At 35.9% G+C, this 21,372-nt stretch overlaps 2 protein-coding genes across 4 annotated transcripts in view; both read right to left on the bottom strand.

The window, feature by feature from the left end:
• Window positions 1–1,911: 1,911 nt before the first annotated feature.
• Window positions 1,912–9,195, bottom strand: LOC106471114 (beta-1,4-galactosyltransferase galt-1-like). Of its 3 annotated transcripts, none has more exons than XM_022399735.1 (2): window positions 8,768–9,195; window positions 1,912–4,110 (listed from the first exon to the last, which is right to left on the bottom strand). In XM_022399735.1, exon 2 carries the CDS (start codon window positions 4,065–4,067, stop codon window positions 2,736–2,738), a length of 1,332 nt encoding a protein of 443 aa, XP_022255443.1. In that variant the 5' UTR covers window positions 4,068–4,110; window positions 8,768–9,195; the 3' UTR covers window positions 1,912–2,735. The 3 variants fall into 3 exon arrangements, with proteins under 3 accessions (XP_022255443.1, XP_022255444.1, XP_022255445.1); XM_022399736.1 differs by having other exon boundaries at window positions 8,777–9,195; XM_022399737.1 differs by lacking the exon at window positions 8,768–9,195 and adding an exon at window positions 5,791–5,920.
• A 1,573-nt stretch (window positions 9,196–10,768) lies between these two features.
• LOC106471113 (protocadherin Fat 4-like) overlaps window positions 10,769–21,372 on the bottom strand; it is a gene marked incomplete at its 5' end in the record, with an annotated part of 24,075 nt that continues 13,471 nt past the window's right edge. Inside the window, 3 exons of the mRNA XM_022399738.1 lie at window positions 10,769–11,905; window positions 13,970–14,393; window positions 15,520–15,795. Of these exons, the coding sequence (XP_022255446.1) occupies window positions 14,006–14,393; window positions 15,520–15,795 (664 nt within the window). The remainder of the gene's footprint in view (window positions 11,906–13,969; window positions 14,394–15,519; window positions 15,796–21,372) is intronic.

The raw sequence follows: 21,372 nt of genomic DNA, 5'->3' as shown, positions 1-21,372 counted from the left end.
GGTAAAATAAACTATGTTTGTTGTCTTTATTTTTCGTGTATTCACTGTATTGTATTGAACAAAATGGTTATGCGGTCCGCGCTCGTCATTCTCTCAGTTATCTGGCCCGCTGTAGAAAAAAAAGTTTGGTGATCCCTGGTCTACAATATCATGACGTGTTACCAGCGTCACGTAACTACCCCTGTTGTAACAATATCCTTTAGGATGGTCTTTTGTACTTGCTCATTATCATACATCTAACCACGATATTCCACGTTTCGTAAGCTCTTAAGTAATGTCTTTTGATGAAGTGGTCTCATTGACATTAATGAAGGATATGAAATTTTTTTCAATAGTTACCCCCATTCCTTTGACATTAAAATTAACAGCAACTGCTCTTGACACCTTACATAAGGAGTCCACCACTGTAAGATAGTATTTCAAACGTTGAAATTTTAGAACAGTTACATTAATGGCTTATTTTAAAACGAACAAACTTGTACAGGTCTTTGTTTTACCGACATAGCTCTTGTTTAGCTGTTTGTATTTTGAGACTATGAGTTTTGATATATTATTATCAGCTTTGTTAATTATTCACAATGCCAAAAAAATATTTTCTGTTATTTTGGTGTCCTTTGCTCTGTACTGGTGTGGTAGTTTGAGTTTTACAGAGATTCTTAGCTTAGTTGGTAGAGCATTCGCCAGGTGTGTAACAAGTTTTGGTAGAGCATTCGCCAGGTGTGTATCTGTACTGGTGTGGTAGTTTGAGTTTTACAGAGATTCTTAGCTTAGTTGGTATAGCATTCGCCAGGTGTGTAACAAGTTTTGGTAGAGCACTCGCCAGGTTTGTAGCAAATTTTGGGTTCAATTCCATTTGCTGAAAAAAAACAACACACAAACACATACACAAAATAATAAATTACCACAAGAAAAACCGGTACAAAACCAATTGATTTTATAGTAAAGCCCAAATACCCTTGTGCGTGAGAAAGGTAGAAAAATTGGTACCAAACTACTGACTTTAAGGTAAGGCCCAAAGACCCTTGTTTGTGAGAAAGGTAGGATGTCGCAGTATTAGTTGTTAAAAAGTGTCTTACTAGCACTGATTGTGCACTGTCTTAGCATGCGCGTAGTGTCGAGTTCAAATATTGCACGCGAGAAACACAAATGCTGAAATGACTACATTGGTCGTTACTTGTCATTTTTAACTGCTGTTTCTACTAATGTAGTCCTTCTACACTGGCAATTTTGTACGTTTTTGTTTTTTTGGTCTTCCACTGAATTGCTTTCTTTCTTTTCTTCTCACCCCATCAGACGTATATTTTCTTAGTTCTTCAATCATTTTGTAAATAAGTATTACGTCAATAATTATTAACGAATCTTAATAATTAATTAGTTTAGTATTTGTTTTATTCCTCCTCGTTAAGATATTTCTTAGTTCGAGTTTTTCCCTCCGTCAGTTCCCGCTCTACTTTGTTTACCTTTATAGCTTTCTGAAATTCTTGCCAGATGTCCCGCGCACGCTTTATGTATAACAGTTCCCCCACCACATAATACTTGTAAGTGTGCTTTCGAGGTGGCTCTCGAACGTGATACCACTTGCTCGACGTGTACAGGCTGCCTGGTTTGTCAGTCGCTGATGCAAAACAAGTTAAATAATAAAGTAAATATTTATGGAATATGTCGTGTATGAAACATACAGGTTTAAAGTTAATATTTCGTTATTTTGTTTGTTTTTCAAATGAATTGAACTAAATTAGTAACTATTTTTGTTGCAGTGAATTGATGCATTAATAATCATATATATCCATTTTATATTATATACACTGTATATTTTAACTGAAACAAAATAGCTCAAAACTTTTGACATGGTAAAAGAAATTAGCTAATGTAAAGACTTTTATTACTTATACCAAATAAAAAAAAATTGTGTTAACTTTATAAGTTTTATTTCAGTACAAATAACTTATATGTATCATCTTCATCTTGAACGTCCACTTAAAACAACTCATGTCTACTGAAACTTAAGTACATAGAGACTGAAGTATAAATTAAATTATCTATCTATTGAACTTAAATCAACAACCAATACACATATATACTCTTTTCGTTATGACGTAGGAAAAAAAATACTAAAGTAAACCAGCTCTAAATTTGGAAAAAAAAAAAAAAGGAAATCTCAAAATCATATGTGACGAGTGACCTAAAAGTAAAAAGTTTCTGTAAAATGTTTGATGTTTGGTTGATTTGGCAAGCATTTAAAAATAATTTTTAAATGCACAATTGCCAAATCAATTCATTCTCATTTAGCGCAAAAAAAAGAAGCAGAGGAGAGGCAAACTTGTGTTCCACACATAAACACACGTTATGTTCTTGTTTTTTTTATCGTAAAATAACACAATAAGTTATTTGCAATTTGTCCACCACGAGAAATCGAACGTCAGACTTTAGTGTTGTAAGTCAGTAAACTTACTGCTAAGCAACTGGGGGATAGCAGTAATTACTGTGATAACAGTAATTGTTTGACATTATGGGATGAAATTATGTAGTCAAAGTCACGAGAACATTTATTTTTCTAGTTGTCTGTAAACTGTGACGAAAGACTGTTTAATAGCCTGAAAACATATGATTTAACACATTTTTGTCGTAGTTTTCAACTCAATAAATGTGTTACGTTGTTAATCCGTACACAATTTTAATTAATTGCAGAAATGGAGGTGTTACCGTGAAATAACACGTCTTAACTACAGTGATCACTAGGTAACCACGTTTCTTTTTTTTAGAGTTTTCCATATCTTTATTACTTTAGATTTCAATAATTTATCTTTAAACTTCAAGACTGTTTTATCTTCTACTCCGCTCTTATAAGAAGCTTCAGAACAGATACTAGAGCGGTAATGATGCAGCAAACATTCACTAGGTGGCACTACGAACGGCTGCCAATTATCAAAATGTTGCCAAACAAAATGAATACCACCTGTGACAACTCTATTTGGTTGAACTATGGACTTGGACCTGAAGTAGGCCCTCGACACGTACTTCACACGTGTCAAATATCTCAGTGTTGTGAATGGCAAATTGGGTTTCGAATGTTTAAGGTCTACTGGGTGTTTCGTACAAAAAAACGAATTACGAAATACTAGACTGCCCCAGGTGTTGTTCTTTAGGGATTTTATCATTTCCAGAAGCGTTCGATGATTTCGGGGAACGATATACTCATCAATGTCGACTAAAGCCACATATTTACTAACAAACATGTGTCTATAAATACAATCTTGAGTGCTAGCCATTTGACCAAATGCCCAAGTTTTCTGGGCCACAGATTTGGGCAAGTTCCAAAGAATAAGTTCAACAGGCAATCCTTGGTCCTGTAGAGAAGATACAAACTCCTTCACCTGCTTTGATGTTTTATAATTATAGAATGTAAAGTGACTGACACCCAAAATTTGGTATAATGCAACAAATTCAGCTAAAGCAAAAGTATTTTTAAAGGGTCCAAAGAAAGGACGGACACACACTGCGAGTTTATCTTGAATTTTGGTGGAGTTTTGGGTTTCTCCTTGATGAATTGGAAGTTTTACAAGTTCCAGTGGGATTGGAGCTTGGCGAAGAACCACCTCTCGGGGGGTAGGTTCCCCTGACGATAAGTGACAGAATAAGTACATAGCGGAGTAATTTTTAGAATGGTTATCTCGAATCATTTCGTAAGTGATCGGTAACTCGATGAAACTTTTGGAGTTTTGGCTGTAAATGCTACAGCTAACGTTTTCATGCTCATCTCCAAGCCGGGGTCCAATAGCTATGATTCGAATAAAGCTCTTCAGAGGTTTATTCCTGTCATCCCAAAACGCTGAATAAACATATATGTTATTGGTTACTTGCTTCCAGTTGTCCTTCCATGCTGAAGAAGTGGAAACAGTCTCATTGTTGTCAAAGTTAGTTGTTTTAATCCACGTTTCCATTGTGATATTTCTTGATTTCCATAATTTCGTCTCATAGGGAAAATATAACATGACGACAGTGAGCACTAAAGAGCCCCAACCCAACAGGATAAAGAATGTTTTCGGTTTTTGAACCCCCCAAACCATCTTCTTCTGTTGGAATCTCAAGCGAACATAACGTAGACAAAATCTAGATTTAAAAAAAAGGGCCCTATGTAATAATTTTTGTAATAAAATATATTTTACGTCTTAAATGTCTGCGAAAAAAAAATTGTAATGACTTATGGCGAATACTTGCAAATAGCAAACAGCATCACACATCTAAACCAAAATGCATTTGTTTTTTGTTTTTTTTTTTGGCAAGTTTGCATTATCTATCAATAAAACCGGAACATTCCTATTTAGAAAGAGAAACTGAAAGCTATTTGTGAAATTTTCGAATTATTTAAACATCTTACTCTTTCTTTATATTTTCAAGTTTCAGAATAACATGCTTTTCGTTTCAAAATACGTTCATAACATTGTTCAATAACAATAATATTCATATGGTATTAACAATATCATGGTAATAATTACTCCGAGTGAACTGAACTCCTCAAAAATCATTGTCAATGAACGGAACTATTTTCTTTATTGATGACGTAGGTAGACATCGAATTTTGTAGAATCTTTAATATAAATGTTAATGCTGTGTACTGCTGCTGAGAACAAAACGTTCATTTACTACAAGATATAATAAATATGATAAATAAACAAAACACATAAACAGTTATTTAGTTTATTCACGACTAACCTATTTGCTAGGATTGAGTTATTTTATCCTTGCGCACCTATACTCTCAAAAAACAAACAAACAAATCTTACGTTAAAAGAATAATGAACCCTATAGTGGTAAACCAGAAAATACATATTACCTTATTAAACAGTTATATCAAATCTGTAGCTGTTGTCAAAACGAACATTTTACACCTCCGGGGGTACAAATTTGTTTTCAGTCCCACGAGGCTATTTAATCCGGAAAAAACGATAGTTACCTAAACTAATTTTGCATTGATTCTCTCATAACGTAACGGAGCTAAATCCGTTTTCCAGACGTGCTTTCAAATATCATCACTAATATTATTGATGCATGTTTGTTTGAAGTTAAGCACAAAGCTACAGAATGGGCTATCTGTTCTCTGCCCACCACGGGTATCGAAACCCGGTTTCTAGCGTTGTAAGTCCGCAGACATACTGCTGTGCTACTGGGGGGGGGCATTCTTGATGCAAATGAAAACATTGCACCAAAGGCATGTTGTGTAGTGGTCCTGGAAAGATGATAAAGGAGGCAAACCCTATCGAAGAGTTCCCTGGTGAGAAGCAAATAAAAATCAAGATCAGCCAAATCAAACAGAACAAGAAGAAGCAGCTGGAGGAGGAGTCCAAGGAAGTGTTTCTTTATGAATTCTGGACTTGTCAACATAAGTATCATCCCAAAAAAAGAACAAAATCTTAAAAGAATTGTCATTTATTTGGAAAAGGCAAAAGAACAAGAAAACAAAGAGAAAAATGGCCCTGAAAATGCCTCGAAAAATGTAGCCGAAACTGCAATTTTGAAACGATCATAAAATTTCGAGTATTTATGCCTAAAAAATAAAAACGCCCTTGAAAATATTTTCGCTGTTCTATTTTAGTACTAAATGCCCTATTTCAGTGTTCAAATTCCGCAGTAAACGTTTCGCAGAAATCGGCAGTATATCAGGATAGGTTACCACCCCGAGGTATACATTAGGGGTTAAAAACATAACAATAAAATCAAAAAAAGATATAACTATATATTTAACCTACTTATTAGTAAAGCCAATAATAATAAAAAAAAACAATACTTAACCTGCGGGAGTTCGACTCGTAGTCTGCGGGTCGCGGGTTCGAATCTCCGTCCCACCAAACATGCTCGCCCTTTCAGCCGTGGGGGCGTTATAATGTGACGGTCAAGCCCACTATTCGTTGGTAAAAGAGTAGCCCAAGAGTTGGCGGTGGGTGGTGATGACTAGCTGCCTTCCCTCTAGTCTTACACTGCTAAATTAGGGACGGCTAGCGCAGATAGCCCTGGTGTAGCTTTGCGCGAAATTCAAAACAAACTCAACCTGCTTATCATTAAAGCCAACGATATAACACAACACGATACATAAAAATGCTTAAGAACAATATAAACACAACAGCGTACCTAACCTGCTTATCCTTAAAACTTCCCGTCACCGAACTTGTTTGCCCTTTCAGCCGTGGGGGGTATCGTAATGTGACGGCCCATCCCATTATTCGTTGGTAAAAGAGCACCCCCAAAGTTAGCGGTGGGTAGTTACCTTCTCTCTAGTCTTACACTGCTAAATTAGGGACGAACAAACAGAAGAATTCCTGTTCCCCAGTGGCACAGCAGTATGTCTGCGGACTTACAATGCTAGAAACCGGGTTTCGATACCCGTGGTAGGCAGAGCACAGATAACCCATTGTGTAGCTTTGTGCTTAGCAACAAACAAACCGAAACACCCAGATTTACAAACTATATACATGTACAAGATAAAAGTTTTGTATCGCTATAACTACGACGCGCGTGATCAAACACACAGAAGCAGACGTGACTTGAGTTTGTTTGTTTGTTTGGAATTAAGCACAAAGCTACACAATGGGCTATCTGTGCTCTGCCTACCACGGGTATCGAAACCCGGTTTCTAGCGCTGTAAGTCCGCAGACATACTGCTGTGTCACTGGGGGGGGGGGGCAATGTGACTTGAGAGAATCAGGAATTTTGAATACATATGCAGGATAACAGGAAAGTCTTTCTTAAAATGAATTGTTAAATGTTCTCCACGCCGAACACATATTTTAAATGGTGCAGATAACGGTGATCAAGAATAAGAAAACAACAAAATATTGATGATATATTAATTACAATGTATATAACCAGATGGCAGTTATTGTCCATAAAGTTTATAATATAGGGATATGAGCATGAAAAAACCCAGAGGTCTCTCCGATGGGATCATGGGACAGCAATAAGTCTACGAATTTTCAACGCCAAAATCCGGGGTTCGATTCCCCGCGGTGGAAACGGCAAATAGTCCAATGTAACTTTTCTCCAAAACAAACAAAAAGGACCCAACGTTTAGGCAGCTGACCCTGAATATAAAAAGTGGGTAAAACTGGTATTGCATATGAAATATAAATAAAAAACACTTAAGAGGCTCCAGACTACCCGTACGCTTATATTATCTGTATTCATTCTTCATAGCGTAACAGAGCTTTTAGATAAGCCTAGAAATAAATATGACAATCTGGGGTAACTTAATTCGATAAAGCCATACTTTCCCTGGTTATTTGTGCAAAATATTTTACGCCTGCCTGTTTGTTGGTTTGTTTTTAAACGCCAAGCTGCACAGTGAGCTACCTACCTATCAGAACACTCAGTCTCAAGAACTGACTAAAACTCGGTCTATATGTAGTATACATAAGTGGTGCCCCCCAGTAGCACAGCGGTATGTCTGCGGACTTACAACGCTAGAATCCGGGTTTCGATACCCGTGGTAGGCAGAGCACAAATAGCCCAATGTGTAGCTTTGTGCTTATCTTCAAAAACAAAACAAAACATAAGTGGTTGTTTGATGTTAAACGAAAAACTAAACTTCGTACTCTTATCACCACAGGAATCGATCCAGGAATTTTAGCGTCATGAGCCCTCGCGATCACCGCTGAGAAAAGGGCGAGGGGGAAATTTACACTAATTAAAGGTCACTACATTTAAATAAATATTTTACAAAGCGTTGTATCTGCTTACAACTGGCGAACTACCGGACCGATTATCACCAAACTTACCATATACCCTGGGGAGTGAGAACAGGGTATCGGCATATACATATATACATACATATACGTAAAGTGATTGTGATTTATACACTGTTTGATAAGTGAGATATAGAATTAAAAATACAGTCCCTAAAATAACGTGTTATTTTTTTATTATCCACAGGTAACGGCGTAGATTATCAGAGCCCTCTCACGTTTTAACTGTACATTTGTATATGCTAAACACAGGATCAGGAAACGTTTCTGTAACACTAACAAATACGTGAATAACAAACGCTGCTTTAAATCTGTTGCATGATGTTAACTTCGAACGTTCTATGTTTGATAATCCTTGTGATATCAAACATTCTGTTCATTAAAGTTTAAAATCACCACAAGAAGAGCGTCCTAGCCCGAAACGTTTTGAATATTAAAGCATCTATTTCGCATTAGCCACTTTTCATGGTATAAGTTTTCTTTCTTCCATTTTTTGTTTTCGATTTCATCATACCAGTGTTTTTTTAGCTAACAAATATTTTAATTTATTTTAGTCCCGTCTGCGGTGCCCCCCAGCGACACAGCAGTATGCCTGCGGACTTACAACGCTAAAGACCGTGTTTCGATACCCGTGGTGGGCAGAGCACAGATAGCCCATTGTGTAGCTTTGTGCTTAACTACAAACAAACAAACAAAACCTATCTGTGGCAAGTTGCTTTCAACTATATTCTAAATTTATCTAAACGTTTTTAACAATCTCAAAGATTCCCTAATTTTGAGATATCTTGCCCATATGCTGTCTCTCTTTTATAATAATAGACTATTATTAGAGACATAAAATTTAAAATAAACGCAACTACCCGTGTTGAAACCTGTGGTCACGTGATGATTGCGTAGATTTCATTTTATTAAGTAATTAATATTCATAAATTCATTTGTTTAATACTAGATATTGTATAAACAAATATCATAACATAAAATATTTAAAGTATTGTTGGTCTCTTGAAGTATATTTTTGAAAAAATACATACATTACTTACATATGTCCTGGTTTCAGACTTCACAGTTTTTGTAGTTGCCAACAATGGATGTCTAGATAGCTGGTGCTTAAAATAAGAAATACCTTCCCTCGTATTTATGACTGCAGTATTAGGAACACCATATATCTGACTATTCAAATCAACCAGAAACAGCAAAGAGTGATTTATTTTCGTAAAATGATAACTGTACGTGTTTCTGCTAAGGTGTATAGCCATGTTAGATAAAGAAGGTGTGAACAACAAGAGACGATTCATACCCATTGGTTAAAGCTGTTTCTCTCGTGCGTGTGCGGTATTAGTATAACTTAAATAAACTTTAATTGTTGTCTGGTTCAAAGTCTCATTCGGTTCGACCAAATTAAAATTTGTAATAATTACAGTAACACAATTTACAATTATAATTTTCAACAAAAAAATATCCTTCCGTGGCATAATTAGTTATTACACAGGTGTCCATAAATTATCTGACTCATTTTAAAAATTAATAACTTCAAAAATATTATAGATAGAACAAACCGGATTAACTTATCCTGACTAACAACTCATTAAGTCCTCCCAACTTCCTGTTGCAGGTCCATTGTAAGAGCATTGCTAGAAAATAGTTCCTGAATTACACAATCACAGACAGATGGATTGGTAAAGATGTACCAGCACGGTGGCCCCACGTTCCTCTGACATAACCCCGTTGGATTTCTTCTTTTGGAGGGTTATAAAAGATCACGTATATTCGACACCTGTGCGTGATGTCGTGGAATTTCACCACAGAATAATCAATGCAACGAGGAACGTGACTCCCCACATGATGAACGACACCTGGAGGGAGATTAGAGTATCACCCAGTCAATCTTCGAGCAACAAACTGTGCACATTTGGAAGTATACAAGACAAGAAAAACTTTACGAATTTTCCCGTCATCTTAAACATAACCGAAACGTTCTATCTATAATATTTTTGAAGTTATCAATTTTTAAAATGGATCAGATAATTCATGGATCCCCTGTACATATATCTTTATATCTTTGCATGATGTTAAACATCGTGGTTCTGTATATTACAACAAAGTCTTCTGCAGCTAGCAAAACACATTGTTGGATGTGTCAAGAGGAGAACTACAAAAGGAGACAAAGTAGAAGTACCTTCATGTACTAAAATACTGATTCTGTACAACAATATCGGTAAATCACAGGGATCAGGTATACTTTAAGGACTGACATGGTGCAACAATATAGGTAAATGACAGGGATCAGATGTACTTTAAGAACTGACATGATACAAAAAATATAGATAAATGACAGAGATCAGTTATACTTTAAGGACTGACATGGTACATCAATATAGGTAAATGACAGGGATCAGGTGTACTTTAAGGACTGACAAGGTACAACAATATAGGTAAATGACAGGGATAAGGTATACTTTAAGGACTGACATGGTACAACAATATAGGTATCAATCATTAATTCTGAACTGTTAGACTAGAGGGAAGGCAGCTAGTTAACACCACCCACCTCTTGGGATTGTTTGTCTTATTACTGAATGGAATTTGACCGTCACTCTTGTAATGCGTGCACGGTCCCAATATTCGAAGCACGACTTTTTGACAACGGGCGGCGAACCGTGAACCCTCATATTCAGAATCCGAGCACGCTTACCACTTAGCTTATCTCAGTTCGCTATAATTATATACAATGGACATTAATTATAAAAATGTCTTAACATCGCGGGATATCTATATATCATTCATTATGAATATTTGAGAATGTTTTGTGAATTGGAGATCAAAATATAGTGTCACAAATGCATTACTAATTCGAATACTAATAACAATATGTTTCATGTCAGAAAGGCTTAACAATCCTAAACATATAAAAGTTTGGTATAAAACATAGATTAGTGAGAGAAAAAAAAGATATAGATGATCCATAATCATTTAGTTTAATTATTGTGTTTGTGTTTAAAAAGATTTGATATCAAAGCCGAGTTATTTAAATATTACTGCATTTTCAGCTAGGTAAGTGATCTACAAATGTAAACATCTTAAAACACTGTACAACTAATATGGTGATCGACAAATGTTACATTAATCTGGTGATATACAAATGTAAACATCCAATTATTAGTGAAGCCCTGTTGGAACGTGCTGCACAATGAAAAGATACCCTGTTTTAATTACTTGAGATGTATTTTATAGATGAAATTTCCATAAACTTTCAAGTCTTTAAACATTTCAAATCATGATACGTTTAAATTGTTCGAGTTTTATCCACTCCGAGAAAGCTACAAAATCTTTCCCCAGAAATATGGCACAAATTCGTCCAATATATATCATCATGCAAAAATCAGGTCATCACAGTGTCTATTTGTTTACTTGATCAGACCACAACAATTAGGCCATCACAGTTTCCATTTGTCAACTTGATCAGACCACAATTAGACCATCACAGTGTCCATTTGTCCACTTCATCAGACCACAACATTAGGCCATCACAGTTTCCATTTGTCCACTTGATCAAACCACAATTAGACCATCACAGTGTCCATTTGTCCACTTCATCAGACCACAAACATTAGGCCATCACAGTTTCCATTTGTCAACTTGATCAGACCACAATTAGGCCATCACAATGTCCATTTGTCCACTTGATCAGACCACAACCATTAGGCCATCACAGTGTCCATTTGTCCACTTGATCAGACAACTACCATTAGGCCATCACAGTTTCCATTTGTCCACTTGATCAGACCACAATTAGGCTATCACAGTGTCCATTTGTCCACTTGATCAGACAACTACCATTAGGCCATCACAGTTTCCATATTGATCATACCACAATGTTGAATTACTTAAATGAGTTACACTATCACGTGCTAAACTCGGAACAAAGTTATTTACATTATTTAAACAATATGCGTTTAGAATGATAATTACTTGGGTTAAATGATAATTCTACCCAACCGAATATATTAAAAAAAATTGTTCTAATTAGTCTTAGTTATAACGTCAAGTCAACAAAAATTAAGTTATAAACCTGTCCACTTAGGTTAGAAACAGATATGCAATTCGGTCCTTTTATCTGGCTTTACTGATCTCGACAATGGTGTGAAGTAAATATCTGGATCAAATTCTGTCTGAAAAGAGGACAATAAAAATATTTACAGGTGTAAAATTAATAAGAATCTTAAAAACAACAACTAAACTATTGCCTTTCTATGCATTTCCTTTTGTTTGTGTATTAGACATAAAAACAACTTTCTATTTTATTTTAATAAATCTTACGAACTCTTACTTGGTGCTCAAAGGTCATCTATCACGCCATCTGTATTTATATATTATATACATTTAGGGAGATTATTTAGTACCAATAAGCAAACTACCCTTACAGCAGCCAGTGCGTCTGTCTACCTATAAATAAAGAACAATTATAAACACTCGAGAAAGGTTAGAAAAATTTACAAAGTCTTACTAGGTTCCTATTTTGTTAAGAATAAAATTTTGTGTTCATATACGAAAGAAAAGTTATTCGTGTATTTTCACAAAAACGAAGCATTTTATGTATTGATCGCCATGCTCTTTCAAGTTCCTGAAATAATATATCGTTCTTCATTTCTCTCAGACTTCAACGAACTGAACTCGGACAAATGAGAATACTTTGTAGTTCAAGAAGATGAATTTTGCCAAGAATGATGAAAGAAAATATAGAATTATTTTCCCGCTCATATTTGAACTGCACAAAAGTAAGTTTAATTGAGCTTACCAGTAGGGGGAGCCAGTATCGAGTTTCAAAACTATTTATGTTTTGTTTGTTTTTTTTAATTTCGCGCAAAGCTACACGAGGGCTATCTGCGCTAGCCGTCCCGAATTTAGCAGTGTAAGACTAGAGGGAAGGCAGCTAGTCATCACCACCCACCGCCAACTCTTGGGCTACTCTTTTACCAACGAATAGTGGGATTGACCGGCACATTATAACGCCCCCACGGCTGAAAGGGCGAGCATGTTTGGTGGTATGCGGATTCGAACCCGCGACCCTCAGATTGTGAGTCGAGCGCCTTATCCACCTGGCCAACTATTTATGTATCAAACTGATTATGGGTCTATGAAAATAAGTGATTTCACTAAATTATTTTTAGTTTTTTTACACTGACTGTTGTACCAAACAAAAAATGTAAAACTATCCAGTAGGGTGCAGTAATTGTAGACTCGACCAGTATTGATCGCTATAAAAACAACTCAATAATTTAAGGATTAAATAATTAATGTAATATTTTCAAAGATTAAAAAGGCCCTAAATATGGCCACCTCAAAGATGTACGCCAAATAAGAAAATATGTTCATCTAAGCTTCTTTGTTATACTGTAGACATAAAAGTAATAAAAAACATCAACATAACCGAAACGCTTGAGAAGATTATTCATATAAGTGGTCGGATTAATAAGTTTATACTATCAGTTAGTTAGTTTTTAGTGTTTCTGATCCTGTCAAGTCTTTCAGTTCTTTGTCTAGGATCTTCCAAGCCATAGCGGCACACGTGAGGAATATATCTACTGGGACTGTCTGCACACTTTATTAATGTGCTTATTAAGGCTACAAGAACACTTTAGAGATGTGTCTATAGGGACTGTCTGCACACTTTATGAGTGTGTTTACTGGGGCTATATGAGCACTTTAGAAATGTGTCTACAGGGACTGTCTGTACACTTTATGAATGTGTCTACAGGAACTGTCTGCACACTTTATGAGTGTGTTTACTGGGCTATACGAGCACTTTAGGAATGTGTCTACAGGAACTGTCTGCACACTTTATGAGTGTGTTTACTGGGACTGTCTGCACACTTTATTAGTGTGTTTACTGTGGCTATATGAGCACTTTAGGAATGTGTCTACAGGGACTGTCTACACACTTTAAGAGTTTGTTTACTGGGGCTATATAAGCACTTTAGGAATGTGTCTACAGGAATTGCCTGCGCACTTTATGAATGTGTCTACAGGGACTGCCTTAAAGACTCCTATAAGAAGCTAGTGTATCATATTATTTCGCTTACTTGTAGATTCGATACCTTTCATTATTCCATTTTACGGATTTAGAAACAATATTTTTTTATTCTTATATACTGGTTTGATGCTTATTGTACAAAACAGTTACATAATATGATGATTGCAACTATACACAGTAAACTCTAACAGATATAACTTACCGTTTTTGTTTCATTCATCTTCCCAACATACTTTCTCTAATCTTCGAGGACTGTAAGTGTTGTGGGTTTTGTTTGTTTTTTTTTGCTCTTCGTATCCAACTCTGAATTAATTGATTGGTCATTACAAATTTGTTCAAGTGGACTTTTTTCTAGCTGGTCTGCAGGAGCGAAAGGAATTCCGAGACTAGTTTCCTGGCTATGAAGAGAATACAATAGGGAAACTGGTTCTTTAGAACTCTTGGCGCTTCTAATGTCTGCTCCAGTACGATCAACCATTTGAAGTATGGGGTCTTCCTTTCCAACAGGATTTGTGTGAGACTGACTGTTGGCTGGATGGACATAGTCCGTGTAAGTGGTAATCTTTTGGACTGGAGGATGGTCCTCAGTGGCCGTAATGACTGAGAGATGGTCACGGTACTGCTTTCTATAAAATCAAAAATATGTAAATATTTATGATAATTAGATTATATGTCAACTGGATTCTAACTGGTGGTTAGTATCAGATTATGCAGAATTAGCAATGTGAGCTGTATAAGTAATCTTCAAGGAGAATGAGATGGGAGGGGCATGTTGCCAGAATAGAAAACAAGAGACTGTCCAAGATTGCTATGGTTGGAAGATTACGAGATAGAGGACCATTGATGGGAGAACAGAAGACAAGAGACTACCCAAGATTGCTATGTTTGGAAGATTACGAGATAGAGGACCATTGATGGGAGAATAGAAGACAAGAGACTGCCCAAGATTGCTATGTTTGGAAGATTACGAGATAGAGGACCATTGATGGGAGAACAGAAGACAAGAGACTACCCAAGATTGCTATGTTTGGAAGATTACGAGATAGAGGACCATTGATGGGAGAACAGAAGACAAGAGACTACCCAAGATTGCTATGTTTGGAAGATTACGAGATAGAGGACCATTAAGAAGAACGAGTAAATGATGGCGAGATACAATTGAAGAGGATGCCTTTGATGTTGGTATAAAAGCTGAAGAATTGTCAGAGGTTGCACAGGACCGTGAGAGATGGACAGACTTTGGGGTCGACAGAGCTGGGTGCTAGAGGAATGAGTGGTCAGTACGAGTGAACCATACAACGAATAATGAGTGAAGATTCAAGAAACAAATATAAAAAAATATATATACAATGAAGAAAAAATGTAGACCTCATCTTTTAGATCAGTGGTTTCCAAACTTTTTGCGGCACAAATAAGTCCGTATGGCAACCCCCTGACTAAGACAGGCAGAAATTACTGCTACACTGTGTATCTAGGAGAAAATACATCAAATTTGAAATTTTACAAAATTTATTAAATTGATAATAAATTGACACTACTAAATACAAATTACTTAATAATTGCCAAAATTGCGTGGCACACATTTTGTGAAGCACTTTTTTGATATCACACATTAATGGATGTATCACAGTGCTATCCTATATTTCCTAGCTTCTATTGCCCAAGCGCACCATTGTGTATATTAGTAAAACATGGTGCTCAAACCTAAAACAACGTTGTAGGGAACGGATATTTATATTACATTACACGTACCTTTTTAGTATATAGATGGTTAGAATGGCGACCGCCAGAAGGAGTATCCCGAAGAGCACCCCAAAGACAACCATTAGCACGAGGAAACCCTCCTTACTGTCAGACTGTAGCTCATTCTCTAACAGATCCATAGGGAAGTGAATGGTCACGGGGACACTGGCTTGCCGGGGGGGATCTCCACTGTCTATCGCAACCACAAATACATGACATACACTGGTATTAAGTAATGCCAAGTTATCAATTCTTATTTCCCCCTCACTCGACACTTTAAACAACCTGGAGTAAGAAAATAAACAACAACAACAATTACAAATGAGTTTTATTGTAGTTATTTTAGTTTGTAAACTAAACACCGTGAGAACAATCAATAATATTGTATGTTTTTTAAAACTATCGTTTGACTTATCTTGTGTTATTGGTTCTAACCATCATATGTTACGTTTTGGCTTCGTTACTGTATAAGTTTGATAACAAAATAGTATGCATGTAGCTGAAGCTATTACAACACCTACTCGTATTAATACTTACGGTGAGGCTGTAGAGGTTTGATTTCTGAAGTTCGCGCAAAGCTACATGAGAGCTATCTGCACTAGCCGTCCCTAATATAGCAGTGAAAGACTAGAGGAAAGGCATCACCACCCACCGCCAACTTTTGGGCTACTCTTTTACCAACGAATAGGGGACTGACCGTCACAATATAACGCTCCCACGGATAAAAGAGCAAGCATGTTTGGTAGGACGGGGATTCGAACCCGAGACCCTCAGATTGCGAGTCAAGCGCCCCCTAACCACCTAGCCCAAGGTTGTAGTGATGATCATCAGTACGATCACTCATGTCTTATCATTAATTAATAACAACGTTTATAATTATTACTAAGATTTGTTCATCTTTCTTCTTCTTGTTGTTTCAGTCGAGATAACTCTACAACTACTTTATCACTAACGTCAGTTTAAACCTTAATCCACTCTATATGTTTCTGGGCAGTGCACGATGTCATCGCTTTTTCGTAGTAACTAGTAGTAATTAAAACAAATCATAATTATAGTGTAAACGATGTTATCACTATAAGATAACTTTCTTACACAAATCTGGTGTTCCTTCGAAAAGCTTAAGTACATGGTGAAACAGGATTTACCAACCAATAATGAATGAACATTAGATGACTGTAACATGTAAAATACTCAATGCTTTGTACACTATACAATCGTTGTCTTTAGGGAGCTAACCCCTATATTACGTATGAAGTGAAGGAGTAAAAATAATGAATACACATAATATTAAAATATATTACACACATTCACAGAATACACTAACTTTCAACCAGGGAAAAAAAAACATCATAAAACAAATGATAAAAAACATTTTGTAAATGTAAAATGATGGAGGGATGGCAGTGCCAAAAAGATTGGAAACATGAATAAAGCTATACATTTTTATATGTTCTTTCCTTATTGTAGGTTCCTTAACAAGAAGTCAAGATTATGACTAGTGATCAACATTAAGTCCCAATAAGTCAAGATTATGACCAGTGATGATTAATAATCTATTGTATAATATAATATCAGTATCTGAGGTCATTCTACAAGTGCAATGAAGAAACTGATAAAACTGATGTGATATTAATAATATATATATATTACCATTGAATTACAAAAATAAAACAAATGTTCCCTTATCAGCCCACTTCAATGAAATTGTTTTTATAAAAAAAAAGAGGCGAAACAAGTAATAGAAAACAAATCGCAAAACTTAGATATGATTTGGGATGACAATACCAAAAAAGTAAAGAAACAAGGTAGGGATGAATACACAAAACCATAGAAAAATCGCTATATAAACAGCCAAATCTTTACATATAGGGATGATCTATGTATAGCTGTATCATCCTTATATTCTTGTTTGAATATTTTTGGCATTGCCATCCCTCCATCATTTTACGTTTACAAAATGTTTTTATTACATTTATAACTATAGGCTGTTCTATCCAGAGATGCAATAAATTACCAGGATTATCTCACATGTGTTGATGAAACAATCGTGAACCACTCCCTTCCCCCGACACACAAGATTCCAGAGTCAATATTTATCGACCGTGTCTGTACAAGTATTCCCTTTTAATCCACACATTCGAACAGCATGTAAGTGATTTATCAGAACATAAGTTTCCATAAGAATGTACTAAGATTCGAGGACACATTCGTATCTTTGTATTATCAGTTAACGGTACTGCAAGATAAGATCAAACTCCTATTAAAGCTCCGTTACCGACCTAAATATTGCTGAAACTTCAGCACACATTATTCTCTCATAAGTTATTGCTGTGCAAACGTATAATTAGTAACTACATATACGAGTATAAGAATAACCGCATTATTCAAGATGCCCGTTCCAAATCACTTGCGTTAATCATACAGTTATACCAACTATGATGTTACTAATATTTCGTCAGCAGTTATTACTACGTTGTTTCAGTAATTACTTATTACTAGCAGAGACTCGCAAAACAACTGCGATTAAATCAGTATCTTTATTGTAACAGTACTTCTGCAAACACAGAAATCTGTAAGTCTACTTGTCTTAGGCCTAACATTAGTCAAGCCTTTATCAAGTACGGCCTACATTTGATAAAGAGATAAGTCAACATTGTAACTTTAGTTTAGTTAGGGTCTAAATAAACATTACTGTACTTAATACTGTCAATAAATAAACTTATTATGGTATTCTACGACCTAACGTTAGACCTTTTAAAAAACTCCGATAAGCTCTTAATTTGTTGTTGTACAAGATATCTACTAAAGTGTATTTACAATTGCCTTTTATTTACATCCGTTAAAATGAAGTGTGCGCGCATGCGCATTTAGGTAGTAAGGCACGAGCGTATTTTCGGGACAGACAAAAACTGAGTATTATTATAATAGATGATAAGTTGTAACACGTGGACATCTACGCTACTGATAAATGTTCATCGTCACTAATGCGTCAAAACATCATTTGAAAATGGAAGATCTTGCAAATGCTGTTTGTCAGCGAGAGTATTTCAAGACAAATATGTCTTATTCCCAGTAAATACAGGACTTTTGTTCTCCGGTGAGACAGCGGTAAGTTTATGGGGTTCGATTCCCCGCAATTGACACAGCAGATAGCCCAAAGTGGCTTTGCTCTAAAGCAAACAATAGAGAAACTTTCGCAAGAAACCTCTTTCCAAAAGCAGTTCTAATGATTTTATAAGAGATATTAGGTTCCAGGTTGCACAGTCCAAGCGCACACATCTTGTTCCTACACATGTTCAAGTTCTGTCTACTACTGGTGTTTTCGCCATTGGTAACTTCCACAGGCAGATTGAAGACATCGCTGGCATTCGAAAAGCTTTTCTTTTTTTTTCTTTTCCCCTATCCTCGTACGGCCAATTCCCCTACAGGGAAGAGCAGCAGAATGGAGTAAAAAATATTTTTCATTCAGTTGCTGGGTTTTCTAAAACGATGTGTACTAAAGACTGTACTCGTGTAGCAATTAAAGCACCAAAAGTGAAGGAATTTACTTTCATGAACACTAAACAGTAACATTCAACCAATGAGAAAGTCATATTTGATGCTCGTCACTTGTATAAATAGCCAGGTGTAACTCAAGATTCATTTGTATAAATAGTCAGGTATAACTCATGATTCACTTTTATAAACAGTCAGGTGTAACTCACGATTCATTTGTATAAATAGTCAGGTGTAACTCACGATTCATTTGTATAAATAGTCAGGTGTAACTCACGATTCATTTGTATAAATAGCCAGATGTAACTCACGATCCATTTGTATAAATAGTCAGGTGTAACTCATGATTCACTTTTATAAATAGTCAGGTGTAACTCAAGATCCATTTGTATAAATAGCCAGATGTAACTCACGATCCATTTGTATAAATAGTCAGGTGTAACTCATGATTCACTTTTATAAATAGTCAGGTATAACTCACGATTCATTTGTATAAATAGTCAGGTGTAATTCACGATCCATTTGTATAAATAGCCAGGTGTAACTCACGATCCCTTTGTATAAATAGTCAGGTGTAACTCAAGATCCATTTGTATAAATAGTCAGATGTAACTCACGATTCATTTGTATAAATAACCAGGCATAACTCACGATTCATTTGTATCAATAGTCAGGTGTAATTCACGATCTATTTGTATAGATAGCCAGATGTAACTCACGATCCATTTGTATAAATAGCCAGGTGTAACTCACAATTCATTTTTATAAATAGTCAGGTGTAACTCACGATTCGTTTTTATAAATAGCCAGGTGTAATTCACGATCTATTTGTATAAATAGCCAGGTGTAACTCACAATTCATTTTTATAAATAGTCAGGTGTAACTCACGATTCGTTTTTATAAATAGCCAGGTGTAATTCACGATCTATTTGTATAAATAGCCAGGTTTAACTCACGATTCATTTGTATAAATAGCCAGGTTTAACTCACGATCCATTTGTATAAATAGCCAGACGTAACTCACGATCCATTTGTATAAATAGCCAGGTGTAACTCACAATTCATTTGTATAAATAGCCAAGTGTAATTCACGATTAATTTATTCTTCAAAACAGCAGTGTGAGCACTCGCCCAAAACGGAGCAGTAACGGGACACTCACACATACTCCCCTGCACCTCGGCTGTAAATCAAACCACTCCTACAAGCAACATAGGCTGTCTAGTTTACAGGACACTCACATATAATCCCCTGCACCTCGGCTGTAAATCAAACCACTCCAACAAGCAACATAGGCTGTCTAGTTTACAGGACACTCACATATAATCCCCTGCACCTCGGCTGTAAATCAAACCACTCCAACAAGCAACATAGGCTGTCTAGTTTACAGGACACTCACGCATAATCCCCTGCACCTCAGCTGTAAATCAAACCCCTCCAACAAGCAATATAGGCTGTCTAAATTACAGGATGGCCACAATTTGTAACTTCGGGGGGAAACCAGTCGTCCTTGTTAATGGACACCCTGAACACTTGATGTAGAAGAAAATAAAGAAAATAAACTCCAAGAATAATGAAGAAGAAGAAAGTTACAGATACTCAGCTATATTCTCTGGCTCCAAAGGTCTCTATGAAAACGTACAGTGGATATGTAAACAGCAAAAAGTCAGAACAGTATTCAGAAACCACAGTTACAACGATCGCATTCAGTAATATTAAAAGCATCACAAATTAAAAAAATTTAGAATGACTGGTATGACGGGAGATTTAGAAAAGTAGAGAAGATCAAGAAATCTTGTCAAAAAGGAAATTAGGACATCAAAAAGAATGTATGAAACAAGTTTGGTTGAAAATGTAAAAATTAACAGTAAGTATTTCTTTAAAGACATTACGGGTTAACAAAATGTTATGATGGGGTGGGACCTTTGAGGGATGATGAAGAAAGGCTTGTATCTGATTATTACAAGATGTCTGGGTTATTAAATTGTGTTTTTCTTCAGTTTTTACTGCCCCCCCCCCAGTGGCACAGCGGTATGTCTGCGGATTTAAAACGCTAGAATCCTGGTATCGATACCCGTGGTGGGCAGAGCACAGATAGCCCATTGTGTAGCTTTGTGCTTAATTACAAATAAACAAACAGTTTTTACTAATGAATATTTAAGTAGTATTCCACATTTTTAACAGTTGATAGATGGAAACAGAATCAAACAAGATGGTCACATTAATTCCAAGCTTGTTAAGAATAAATAGGAAAGTTTAAAGAACGATAAGGATCCTGGGCCAGATCATATTTCAACAGGGGTTTTGAAGGAGGTTAAAAATTGATATGTGAGCCACTTACTACTATTTTATGTCAGTCCTTGAATAG

The sequence above is a fragment of the Limulus polyphemus genome, unplaced genomic scaffold, assembly GCF_000517525.1.
Source record: "Limulus polyphemus unplaced genomic scaffold, Limulus_polyphemus-2.1.2 Scaffold4416, whole genome shotgun sequence".
Classification (NCBI taxonomy): Eukaryota; Metazoa; Arthropoda; class Merostomata; order Xiphosura; family Limulidae; genus Limulus; species Limulus polyphemus.
The sequence above is the reverse complement of the archived record's forward strand: the minus strand, read 5'-3'. Positions and strand labels throughout refer to the sequence as shown.

Bases quoted from the DNA above. Each gene is read 5' to 3' on its own strand.
- LOC106471114 (XM_022399735.1), bottom strand. From the start codon at position 4,067: ATGGTTTGGGGGGTTCAAAAACCGAAAACATTCTTTATCCTGTTGGGT.